Source organism: Madurella fahalii (assembly GCF_045866475.1).
Source record: "Madurella fahalii IFM 68171 DNA, scaffold_2, whole genome shotgun sequence".
Taxonomy (NCBI): Eukaryota; Fungi; Ascomycota; class Sordariomycetes; order Sordariales; genus Madurella; species Madurella fahalii.
The window spans coordinates 7,217,556-7,229,903 of NW_027263972.1; the positions used below are offsets into that span (position 1 = coordinate 7,217,556).

General features: G+C 52.1%; 4 protein-coding genes across 4 annotated transcripts; 2 read left to right on the plus strand and 2 right to left on the minus strand.

The window, feature by feature from the left end:
- Nucleotides 1-986: 986 nt before the first annotated feature.
- MFIFM68171_04874 (uncharacterized protein) lies at nt 987-1,292 on the plus strand (the record flags this gene model as incomplete). Its single annotated transcript, XM_071060294.1, has 1 exon — nt 987-1,292. One exon carries the CDS (start codon nt 987-989, stop codon nt 1,290-1,292), a length of 306 nt encoding a protein of 101 aa, XP_070916395.1.
- A 489-nt stretch (nt 1,293-1,781) lies between these two features.
- Nucleotides 1,782-2,744, minus strand: MFIFM68171_04875 (Isoflavone reductase P3; the record flags this gene model as incomplete). The annotated part of the gene is made up of 1 exon (XM_071060295.1): nt 1,782-2,744. One exon carries the CDS (start codon nt 2,742-2,744, stop codon nt 1,782-1,784), a length of 963 nt encoding a protein of 320 aa, XP_070916396.1.
- Nucleotides 2,745-4,446: 1,702 nt separating this feature from the next.
- On the plus strand, nt 4,447-5,920 carry MFIFM68171_04876 (ATP-dependent zinc metalloprotease FtsH 2; the record flags this gene model as incomplete). Its single annotated transcript, XM_071060296.1, has 4 exons — nt 4,447-4,792; nt 4,857-5,290; nt 5,342-5,572; nt 5,849-5,920. 4 exons carry the CDS (start codon nt 4,447-4,449, stop codon nt 5,918-5,920), a joined length of 1,083 nt encoding a protein of 360 aa, XP_070916397.1.
- A 5,008-nt stretch (nt 5,921-10,928) lies between these two features.
- On the minus strand, nt 10,929-12,101 carry MFIFM68171_04877 (uncharacterized protein; the record flags this gene model as incomplete). The annotated part of the gene is made up of 2 exons (XM_071060297.1): nt 10,929-11,523; nt 11,590-12,101. The coding sequence occupies 2 exons, from the start codon at nt 12,099-12,101 to the stop codon at nt 10,929-10,931; spliced, it is 1,107 nt and encodes a 368-aa protein (XP_070916398.1).
- Between the last annotated feature and the right edge of the window lie 247 nt (nt 12,102-12,348).

Genomic DNA, 12,348 nt, shown 5'->3' on the forward strand with positions numbered 1-12,348 from the left:
GTTATCTGGCGTAATATGCCGCTCATGTCCTCCATGATCCGCGTGCTCGTTGTCTCGTTTGAGATCTCTCTCTTTCTAGATGTCAACAAGGCACGTCGCTTCCTATAGTATGTGGTTCTTTACCGACTAGCGTGATGGAGCGATCGTTTGGAATGAATTGTCAATCCACGGGTTGCGCGACATGGCGGTCGGTACCGCGCCTGGACTGCGCTCACCATACGGTATAATGAGCAACGGGGCAATATGACCCCGATTCAAAACGACAAAGTTATGCGGGCCAAAAATACCACACTTAGCGTCCCAGCCCCCAAGCGGTCTCGTCCACCAACGCTTTGCCAAGCTCAGTCTTAGGCCAGGCACCTTCAGCCGCTGAATGGCTGATGGCAAGTTAGCCTCATTTCGCCTTGTTGTTGATTACTTCCCCAGCCGCCTTGCCCAAGCTCTCCGCAAAGGCGCAGCAAGAGGACAGGAGAAATCCGGTATGACATAACGCCGTCTTCGCAGTTGAGCCACCCAGCTTGTGTCTAAACGCGGACTAGGTTCACACAGACGACAAACAACACGCCGTTGCTGATGCGTTGCACTGCTGCTCTTGAGGATGAGCATCGTGAGTCCCATTGTTACGGGGTAAGACGATGCAGGACACGGCGAGATGGCCTCTGAGCTGATGGTTGATCCATTTTCGGCTCGGTAAGGTCACCGTTGGCAGACACCTAGGTCAAGGCAAGAATGAATATATAAAGAGGTCGACATCCTCAAGATGAAGCAGGAATATCTCAGCATCAAGCTACTCAACACTCGACAGAACAAAGCACAGCCGGAAAAACCAACAGAAATCCTGCCAGCCTTCATCAAACCACCAGCTACCTACCACTCACCGCGCAAAGTCTTTTGCCACATACACAAGTCAGTCCTCCAACGCACTCGACTCTCGGCCTGACGCATCTCACTAATGCAATTTAGAACCCACACACAAAAGCGACAAAATGAAGCCCAGTGTTCTCTTCTTTGTCATCGCTCCCCTCGCTTCCGCCTGGAAGCTTGAGCTCTGGGGTTCCGATGGACGCAAGGTCACCATGCATGGCAAGAAGGATAGCGGCTGCAAGAACATCTCCTTCAGCCCGGTGCTCAACGTCAACCGCGCCAAGTTCAGCCCGAAGACCGACTGGCTGCCCGACCCGGACACCTTCGAGCTCTATATCAACAAGAACTGCGACGGGCTGAGCTACCGCAACGATGGCGGCGATTACAAGATGAAGGCTCGCAAGATCCGCAGCTACAAGGTCAAATAAATGACCGCGGTCCGGCGAGTTTTGGGATGTGGGCCTTGTGGGGGGGGGGGGGGGGGGGGGGTGTTGGAACAGGAATTCAGGGTCCAACCCGGAGATTTCACTTTCATCCGCTTGGCTGTAGATTTTTACTAGCACTTCATCGGCTTTACCTTCTCGAGCTGTATATACCTTTACATATTTGTCATATTTGAATGACGACCACTCATTTTTCTTCTCTCTACGCTGAGTCCGGAACCGAATTGCTTGCGGTAGCTGACTTTGTCCTTATTTTCTCCTTGTCACGCGCACAGGAGCTCAGCAGAGGTCGTGGGAAGTGCGTGTAAAGGTTGAAGTCTCTAAAGATCTATCTACTGCAGTAGGAGACTGAAGAACTGGCTTAAATACACAAAGGAAATGGTCTGGGCGAGCTCACGTGATGAGCTGCTGAGCTCCACAAGTGCGGTTTCCAGCGCGACACTCCTTTATGTCTCCATGATGTTAATTAACCTTCTACTCCACCAACCTCACCTTATTCTTTTCCACATACTCCTTAAGATTCATCAACACAACACCCCTCTGGTAGTTCAGTGTCTTCTCCTTCTCCCAAGCAACCCCCACCCCCCCGCCAAATACATTCTGATACTTGACCATCCCATTCTCCGGTTCCCGGTCCATCCGCCGCCTCAGCTCGTCCTTCCCCCAAACCTCCCTCTCAAACCCAGCACCATAAACCCCCTCCACCACATCCGCAATCTCCCCATACGAAACCGTATCCCCCGCAGCGAACACCACCTTATCCTCCGTCTCCTCCGGCCGCACAAATACCACCTCAGCCACCATCCTCCCCACGTCCTCCACCGCCGTGAGAGTAATCCTCTGGTCCCAACCCCCCAAAGCCCTCACCACCCGCCGTCTCAAATCCACCACCCCAAACAGCGGCAAGAACAGAAAACTCATAAACAGCCCCGTCGAAATCACCGTCCACCTAGTCCGCTGTTGTGCGCGCAGCAGCTCTCTGACGCGCACCATCTCCCCGAACAATCCCTCCTCCCCACCGACCCCGCCGCCGGGACCGTTCATGATGGCGTCGTAATCCACCCCGAACTGCCAGGGCACGAACCGGGCGACGCCGGCGCGCACCGCCGCCTCCGCTACGCGCAGCTGGGTGCCCGGCGGCGCGCCGAAGCCGGCCGCCTGGATGACGAGGTCGTAGCGCTGGAAGATGCGGACGAGCTCCGCCAGCGGGGCGGCGGCCAGGTCGGCCGTCTCGAATTGCACGGGCGGTGTTGTGCTGTCGCTTTTTTGGGCGCTGGGCGGGCTGGCGAGGGAGCCCGGGCGGCGGAGGACGGCGAGCTTGGTGCGGTGCGACGGGTAGGACGGGTGGGCGGTCAGGGCGGAGAGGATGGCGGTGCCTAGCTCGCCGAGGCCGATGATTAGGATGGACCGCGGGGCTGGGGTGGGGGAGGGGGACATGGTGGGCTCGGTGGGCATTGGTGGTGGTTTTCTGGTCGTGCTGGTGCTTTGATTCCGAGTGATGGTTGGGTTAGGTTGGGTTGGGTGGGTTGGTTGGTTCCCGCAGAGTTGTTTGTTTGCGGAATACCTAACGCAGTGAACTTCTCGGGTCGGTTGGCTTTTCCTGGGGCTTTTATCTCTATACGCTTCTTTGTTAAAGACTGCTGTGACTAGGACTCAACAGGGACGCCAGGCTGCTAATTAGTCTACGTCAGCTCAAGGTTGATGCTGCTGACAAATTCAACCCCGGCAAATCCGCGATTTGCATTTTTTGGTGACGTTCGGAGACCGAAATACCGGGTCAAATCACCAGGTCACGTAGGTTGGGGCCAAAAGTAACCAGGATTGTCTTGTTAGTGTATACCACATGACTAATACATTTTCTGGTGCGTCACGTGGTCTGCACTAACATATCTATCCGGACCCTTTTGGTACCAACCTCAAGTAGCTTAGACACGGAACGATCGTATTAGCATCATACTAGAAACGATGTTATCCAACGAGCAAAACTTACTCGTATCAATATGGGAGCCTAACAATCTTGCAAAGACTTGACTGTTAGGCGCTGTAAAGGAAGTCGTCAGGACATCGATCCACTCAGTGAGCCTATTCACTAGCGGCTCATCTCATCATCTTGGAGTGACTTGGAGTGTGGTTGGGGTACTAGCGAACCCGGGGCACAATTGAGCAGCTCGTTAAGTGGAGGTTTAACCGAAAAGCAGGGCAGTCATAGGTAAAAGAGACGCCAATCAGCTGAGTTCACATCTCGGAGTCTAAGGAACGGACATAGCACTCCGATATGTCGGTATTTCAGGATTAAAATATATAATTGCGGAATATCAACTTAGATGATACTACAATGTAACCTTAGTGAACTAGAGAGTTGTACTGTATACCGTTGGTCTCTGATAGCTCCCTAATCAGTTGGAGATATACGCGGCTCACTCCTTCCAAGCCTTTGACTTTATAGAACGCTTTGAATTCTCTTCCAGGACTTCTAGCGAAGAATCCATGACCTCCCATCCGCTTTCATAGAGAGGTGAGAGAGTTCACACTAGTTTCGGACATTGTGATGTTCATCCTGCACATTGATCCCAATCTCGATACGCTATCAGTGTCCAACGCATCTACGTGAGCTTTTTCGAAGAGCCAAGAATAGCAATCCACCGGAGTAATTGGAAACCAAAGGTGCATAGCCTTTCACCTCGCTATATCTTACTAGACTGACATTTTGCCACATCGCGTTGCTTAGGGTTTCGACCGAAGGCTGACTACGCTCCGGAGTCCTCGGGTGCTTCCCGGGGTTGTTTCCTTCTTCCCAAAGAAGCTTGGCCTTTTCACCTGATAAAAAATAAATAAAAAAATAAAAAAATAAAAAAAATAAAAAAATAAAAAGAAGGGGGGGGGGGGGGAGGGTGGTTGTGGGTGGAATCTATCGGAAGTATTTCAGACACTTACCGGAAGGGAAAATCCCCAAGCACTCTACCTTATTAGTCAATCTATGCCGCCTTTTTTACCCACAGCGCTTCGTTTCTCTGCATCGCTCTGCCATAACCTGCAATCTTGAGCTTTGATAACCATCATACCGGCCAAACTAGTCATTTTCCACGCTCGCGAGCAATCTGCAAACCGACACCGGACTCAGACCGCATCAGGGCTTAAAATGGCCGGGATTAATATCAGCTCTATTGACGACTCGGTCTTGCGTTCCGCCATCTCAGCTGCCATGGAAGACATGGAGCACCAAATAGTGGAAGCGGCGATCAAGGAGAGCAAAGCCGCAGTTGATGCCATCTCTACAGGCGGCGACTCGGGCTCTAGAACTCCACATGAGAAGGAGTCTAACACGAAGGGAAAGAGAAAAGCGGCCGACAACAACTTTGGCATCGAACGGGGGGTCCAGAAGGTCTCTGTCTCCTTCGTCGTAAACGGGGTGGGCTCTACCGCCTCGTGCGTTGGCAACTGGGACGATGTTCGATTCGACTTCGCCCATTGCATTGTTCGGCCTGGTATGTGGCGGATTATTTCCTGGTGGTAACTATGGGGTAGTAGACCTGCTAACCGTTGGACAAGAGAACATCAAAGAGACCTTTGTCGATGTACACGCGAGTTCTGACGTTATAGAAGCGCTCAGTACTCTGACGCTCTCGATCAAAGACCCAGAAGCCTTCCAATTCGGAATCCTCGCCAGCCGCTCGAGTCTCGGCGTCCTCCGCTACGGACCGCCTGGGGTCGGGAAGACGCTCCTCGTCCGAGCCGTGGCTAAACAGGCCAGCGCGAAGGTCATTTCGGTCTCGGGCGCAGACATTCGGTCGAGGTACGTCGGTGTAGGCGAGAAGCGCATCAAGGGCCTCTTTTCGTACGCCCGAAATAACTGTCCCTTCATCATTTTTATTGATAAGGCCGACTCCGTCTTCCACTCGCGGTCGGGCGAGAAGATCTCGAACGGTCACCTCAGCGACATCACCCAGTTCCTCGCCAAGATGGACGGCATCACATCTTCTCAAGTGGCAACACACCTACGGTCATCGCGGCGACAAACCGCCCCTTCGACATAGATGAAGGTGTCCTCCGCCGTCTTGGCCGCCACATCCTCGTCGACATCCCCCGACAGGATTGGGCGCGAGAGGATACTTGACATCCATCTCGCCGGGGAGCGACGGGACTCCGACCTCAATCTTGGCGAGATTGCCGAGCACACGAACGACTCCACCGGCTCCGATCTGCGCAATCTAGTATGGGAGGCGGCCATTCAAGCCGTCAAGGACATACACTGGCTCCATGCGCAGGTCAGCCCAGAACACTAGGTCGACAAGCCAGCAACAGGGGGCAGCCGGAATAGCTGGCGGTAGTGTTGCTAACGCTAATACCGCCAGCGGTAACAGGGGCGGTGCGAACCGGGTACTGCGCCGGGAGCACTTTCTTCGCGCCAAGCAGGTAATATCGCCAGCGCCCAAAGAGGGCCTGGTCGTACTGATTGCAGATTTCCACAAGAAGCATAGTAGTACTGGAATCGGTAGAGAGAGAGGCTGGGGGCGTGATCGCCGGCCGGCATCATAAATAAGGTCAATGGCATCAACGACATGCATGGAAATAACAAGTCGTGGCCGAGTGGTGCTTCATCCTCGTCCTCGTAATCAAGAGCACCTAGATAACTTGAGTATTGCCGAATCAAGACGTATTTGCATCCGCCCTCACGCTGTATCAGTATCATCCCTTGTTCATACTTGTATCACGGCGGATGGATAGTTAAATACTACTAGTCAAATTTCAAACCTCCGAAAATACATTTCAAATTCCAATAACGTACATTATAAGCGAATGGTCCACATAAGCGAACGGTCCACTTTCTAAAGCGACGCGCCACCCTTGCACTCAACACAGATTTTCTCAACAACCCAATATGCCTCTTACTTCAAAGGAAGCCAGGCTAATCCTAGCCCTTAACGCTCTTCAAAATGACAAAAACCTAAGCCTACAAGGTGTAGCAAAGGTCTACAACGTCAGCCATACTACTCTTCGCAACCGTCGTAAGGGCCAGTCTACGTGACCCGCTATTCCAGCTAACTTACGGAAGCTTACAGATCTCGAAGAGCTGACGATAGTTCAGTATATAGTTGAACTATCTGAGCGTGCATTCCCACCTAGACTGAGTAGTATAGAAGATATGGCCAACTAACTACTACGTATATGCAACGCGCCCTCTGTCGGCAAGCTCTAGGCCCACAACTTCGTCAAACGCCAGCTAGAGCTCCGGATATGTTGGACACGTCGGTACGACTACCAGAGAGCTAAGTACGAGGATCCAAAGGTTATTAGCGAGTAGTTTACACTCGTACAGAACACTAAGGCCAAGTACGGTATTGTAGATGACGATATCTACAACTTCGATAAGACTAGGTTTATAATAGGGATTATCTCTGTGGGTATAGTCGTTACAACCTCCGACGGCTATAGCAAGGCAAAGCTAGCCTAGCCTAGCAACCGTGAGTGGGTAACAGTGATCCAGGGTGTCAATGCCCTTGGCTGGGTTATCCCTCCCTTCATTATCTTAGCCGGGCATTACCACCTTACTAACTAGTACCGAAAGTGCAACCTTCTAGCCAACTAGCATATTGCGACTACTGATAATAGCTGGACTACCAATGTAGTGAAGTGGGGAATAGTGCACTGGCCGGATAGCACTCTAAGACAACTCTGGGACTTCGGGTCCGGTGGTGTAGGTCCGGGGTATCGGGTTCCCGGCCCTCCGGGCTGGATCAAGTGATCGGACTGAGAACCCACTTTTTTTTTCTGTATTTAAGACTGTCCTAACTGTCGATCTCGACAGTCAAGGACAATCAAGATCAACAGTTCAACCAATTCTTTCTTTCGATTTGCTTGCTCCATTGGGAGCTGTCTTTGCGGCCTCCCTCTGATCAGAGGGAGTCCTGCCTGTCTTTGTTGCTACTTTGGTCCAAGCCGCGTTGCTGGGAATCCTGGTTTGTTGTCGGGTTTCTCAGTCGTTGTCCCTCCCCTTGTTTTGTTATCTTGTTGTTTTGTTGATGGAGTGGATGTGTGTTTTCCGCTCCATTTCAGTAGTAGGCCTAGATTGGATCAAGCACTTCGACTACCACTCAAAATCTCGGAAAAAGGGCACATACCGGTTATTGATCCTCGACGGCCACGAAAGCCACCACTCGACCGAGTTCGAACTCTACTGCAAGCAGAACAATATCATTACGCTCTACATACCTCCGCACTCTTCCCACAAGTACTAGCCACTTGATATTGGCTGCTTTGGGCCACTGAAGCAGGTATACGGTCGCCAAATCGAGGACTTAATACATATATATATTAACCACGTTAGCAAGCTCGAGTTCCTCTGTGCCTTCTGCAAGGCCTTCTTTGCTTCTATAACAGAGAGCAATATATAAGGTGGCTTTGCAGGGGCTGGCCTTGTACCGTATAATCCAGAGAGGGTGCTTTCTACCCTGGATATACAGCTTCGTACACCAACACCCCCAGCCTCACAGTCGAATACCGTACAACCTTGGGTCTTCCAGACGCCATAAAACCCCCGAGAAGCCGAATCGCAGTCAATACTCATCAAGACTCGCATTACCAACCATCAAAACAGCTCTCCGACTTCGATGTTAGCTGCTGTAGATCAACTTACCAAGGGTACAATGGCTATAATGCACTAAGTTGCTCTTTTACAGTCAGAGGTCTCTTCGCTCCGCAAGGCCAACGAGGCACTAAGCAAGCGCCGGAGAGCTAAAAGAACACGTATATAGCCTGGGAGGTCACTTACTGTACAAGATGCGCAGGATCTACTGGCCCAGAAGGCCGTGGGTGGGGAGGTAGTGGGAGATACACAGCCAGAAGGCAGTAGTACAGGGGGGGGTCGTACGAAGGTTCGGTGCTGTGGTGTGTGTGGCAAGCCTGGCCATAATGCGCGTACTTGCCAGGAGGCTGCAGAATCCTCGGATTCAGCTGTTTCTAATGTAATTATCGTTGGTTCCTAGTGTTGTTGTGTTGCAATTGCAGATAGTATTTGTAGGGTTGTAGAAAGTGGACCGTTCGCTTATAATGTACGTTAGACGAAAACCTGTCTAATCCACCTCTCACACTGTAGCCTACACCTCGTCCACGATGATCCCCGAATCTACCCGTAAGGCCTTTACCGAGTCAGAGGTTGTTTCGGATTGCGAAGCAAACCGTGGTGGCACAACGACCTGCGCGGCATCCCTGGAGCAATCAGAGACCGAGAAAAAAACACAACAGAATAAAAACAAAAAGAAAAAAAGAGGCCTCACGTCATGAACAAGACTCGTACTCCCTAGGAATGGTAAGAGCCCGGAGAGGAATCACCACTGCCCCCCAACCATCATTCTCCCGTTGTCGATGAACGTTGTTGCGTTTGCGGAGGATCTGGAAGTGGACGACCTGGAATACAGCTATGACGAGGGTGGCAAAGGCCAGGACAACGGAAAAGACGCCAAATATGGTGTCTTGGGTGACGGAAGGGTTGTTTCTGGAGGATCTCTGGTCGTCCGCCCCTGTTGCTGTTGCCGTTGTGAACGGTACTAGTTGGTTCACCTTGCTGGTGGTGGTGAGACTCTCTAGGGTGGAGATGATTATGGTTGGAGATATGACGAGAGCAGGTAGGTCCCTAGAAACAGGTATAATACTTAGGTAGGGATAAAAAGGAAGGAAAGAAAATATCACGCGCGTGGCAGCCCGCTTGTTGTTTGCCGAGGAATAGAGGCAATGGTGTGTGTGCACAGCGTAGGTAGGTACGGTGATTGTAAGAGTCGGTCATGGATTCTAGTGCCGTCATTGGTCGGGGGAGGGAGTGCCGCCCATGCGCCAGGGAGGGGGGAGGCAGTGCGGGCATTGGCCGGGGAAGGGAGTGCGGCCGTTGCCCGGGGGGGGGGGGGGGGGGAGTGGCTTAAGTCTGGGATAAAGCTCGGACCACTGACCCATTTCTTGCCCTTTTGAGCCCTCCTTAACAGCACATTTTACGTGTACATGCCTCAGCCAGACTGGCCACCCCCTCCCCTGTCACGATGTATCGAAGTGGATACCGCCGTTGGATCACCCAGGAATGGAAAAAACAATTCTGCCCATTTTCTGACCCCGGACTGGCCAGTCTAGTGCAGGCCCAGTCGCAGTTGGGACGTAGGTATTGGGTTTACTGTTGGATGAAAGTACCTATCTTAGTGTAAATACAGGTTAGATCTACTACAATACGTCTACAGCTGCTATAACACCAGTACACTCGCTATATATGTCCTCTAAAATATAAGATCGTTGTGTAGTGTCCTCATTAGTTGCTATTTTACCAAATTTTAGCCAACAAGTCTTCGTTGACCATTGCCTGGTGGGCGGCGGCATTATGAAGGCGGTGAGCCAAAAAGGCCCTTGAGTAGCCAAGACGCTAAAAAACAGTACATCGTCGCCCAGACCAACCTTCAGAAGTATCAGACTGGACCAGTCGGACTGGCCAGTCAGTTCGTAATCTGGCTCTAATAAGACTTTTGACGCCCAAGCGATACGGACTTGTCTCCGCCAATGCCCTCGTCATCGCGCAAGCACTGCACAGAAAATGCCCGACCCAGTTCGTTGTTCGGCTATGAAACCGGTCAGTGAGTCGCTCGACAAAATTTGAAAAAACCTAGTCGGCCAGAAGACCGAGCGGACGGAGAGTTTGAAGGTTAGGAAGCCTGATGCGGCTTGTGCTCGTGCACGTGGCAACAGGATGCCGATTGCATCCGCGCTCTGATGTCGACAAAGCAAGAACCACGACGAATGACATTACGAGGAGGAGTTGAGAGGGCTACTTCTTCGAGGTCTCGCCCGCCTACACTCATCCGAGTCTATGTCGCGGATACCGTGTATAAACTTATCTCCCTCCTCTATCTTGATCATTACGCTCACGACTGGACTCACGACCCCGACGCGGCCGGTGCATTTGCATTCTTTTACCCACAGCAGTTCTCCTCAGTGTGGGGCAAAGTGATCCATCCCAAAGGCAATCTCATTCTTATGGGCGAGGCAGCCAGTCACCACCATGCATGGATCGTGGGTGCTTTGGAAAGTGCCGTATACGCGGTCTGCCTGTGGCTCACCACCCGCCGTAATGAGATAAAAGGTGCGGATGCAGCCATCAAGCTGCTTAGGACATAGACGCCCGGTAACCCTTTTCTTGGGCTGCCTCTGTACATGGACCCAAACGTCATTGATTGGTTGGGCATGAATACGGCCCTGGGGCTAGAGGAGGAGAAGGGGAGGCTAAGTAATAGGGGAGTGGCCGTCAGGGGATCATGGAACCAAGATCAATGAGCCGCAGGCCACGGGCACTGCAATAGGACGGTGAATCAGACTGATGCGGGATTGGTTTGTGTTTGCAAAGCAGCAAGATTCGCGGCCATAGACTAGACCCATGGTGACCATTTGTAGGAAAATAGTGGTAGTAGCAACCGAAGTTGACCGCTGTCCAACAAATATTTGAACACTGAAGTGGGGAAATATAGCCAATCGCATGGGTTAATTTGACTGGCTCTTTAAAGGATACTGGAGTCTGAAAATACAGGTAATCCCAACAACAGTCAGTTGGCGCCCATTTTCAAAAGCAACTTGAGCCCTTCATCCACGAATCATTTAATCAGGCGTAAGCCTTGGATGGTAATCGCTGTCCCAAAGCATGACCCAGAAGCCGGTGGCTGCCTCGCCCGGCATCTCCCCTTGTTCTGTAATCGGATACCAGAAAGTCATCATCTGCGGGTCTGATGAGGACTCCCAGGGTACGTCAAGTCCCGTTATCGATCTTTGTTGTCTTGCAAGCTGCCTGACACCACTGAATATCTTCTCAGACATGCACAACATAATCCTCTTATTCGTGGCGGGCAGTTGGGCGATTGCTCGCAACATGGGGCCAAGGACGGCGTTCTCAACCTCTTCCTGGGGTATTGGACCTCCATGAGCCCGGTGGCCACCGAGGGTCCAGCGCAGATATCTCAGCTTGGGAAAAACGCGTGGTAGCAGGTCGACCTGCTCGTTGAAGGGTAGGACGTCCTTTATGGCAGGGGAGTAGTACGTTGAGGACACGGCCAGTGAGGTGATAAGTTGCAGGCCGGGGCCGATCAGCTGGGGTATTCCAGGCATGGTATTCAGCTGGAGAAGTTCATTGAGTAATCGCCTGTTCTCGAGCAAGATGAGGTTCGTCGAGTAGAGGATGTAGAGGCCCTCATTGTAGCTAGGTGAGCAGGGTAGTTGAGTAAATGCCCCAGAGCCGTTCCATTATCAAGCGGAACCAACTTACGCCCGTTTACACGACAACAGAAAACCCATGGCCCCAACCCGGTCGCTATCTAGGAGCGGTCCTCGGTCAGTCGGCTCGCAGCACCAACAGCCGCCGCGCCAACAGTCATCCCAGAAGCGCGGATACCACAACCACAGATGTTTGAACTTGTCCGCGGCCTTGCGTTCGGCGTCGTTGGCATAACAAACACAGCTGTACCACGTCCAGTTCGGCACATCGGAATCTTGACCGTAAACAGTACGCGGTGGCGGTGATGCTAGCCAAGGAATCAGGCGGCGCCATCCCTGACGCGGCAGTTTCGACACCACTTGGCGGCTCCGGTAGCCCCGCGGGCGTGCGTCGAGGTGGATTTTGCGGTCGCCAAAGGCGTGTCGTAAGATCATTGCGCGGAGTTCTGGCGCGAGCGCAAATAAAGGCGACACGGTTTCTGGTGCCGTGTCCGTGTCGGCTGCGCGACTGCGGGGTAGAAACCACACTGAAAGCGAATTTCGTGTTCTTGTTCTTTGGACCATGGTTTTTATCGTGATTGTCAAAGGTGTACTAGATGAATAAGGTACTCGGCATGACGGGATGAAGTTCAATACTGTTACATACCGATAGCATTGCCTGATGATTATTTGATTCAGCTGAGAAACTGCCGCCAAGGCCAAATCATGCCCCGAGCGATCTCAGCCAGTCATGTGTTGGGGGCTAAAGTACAGGGGTCAGACGGCACTCATCATGGACTCCTTCTAAACTACCTCAACTAAAGTGTGCCAG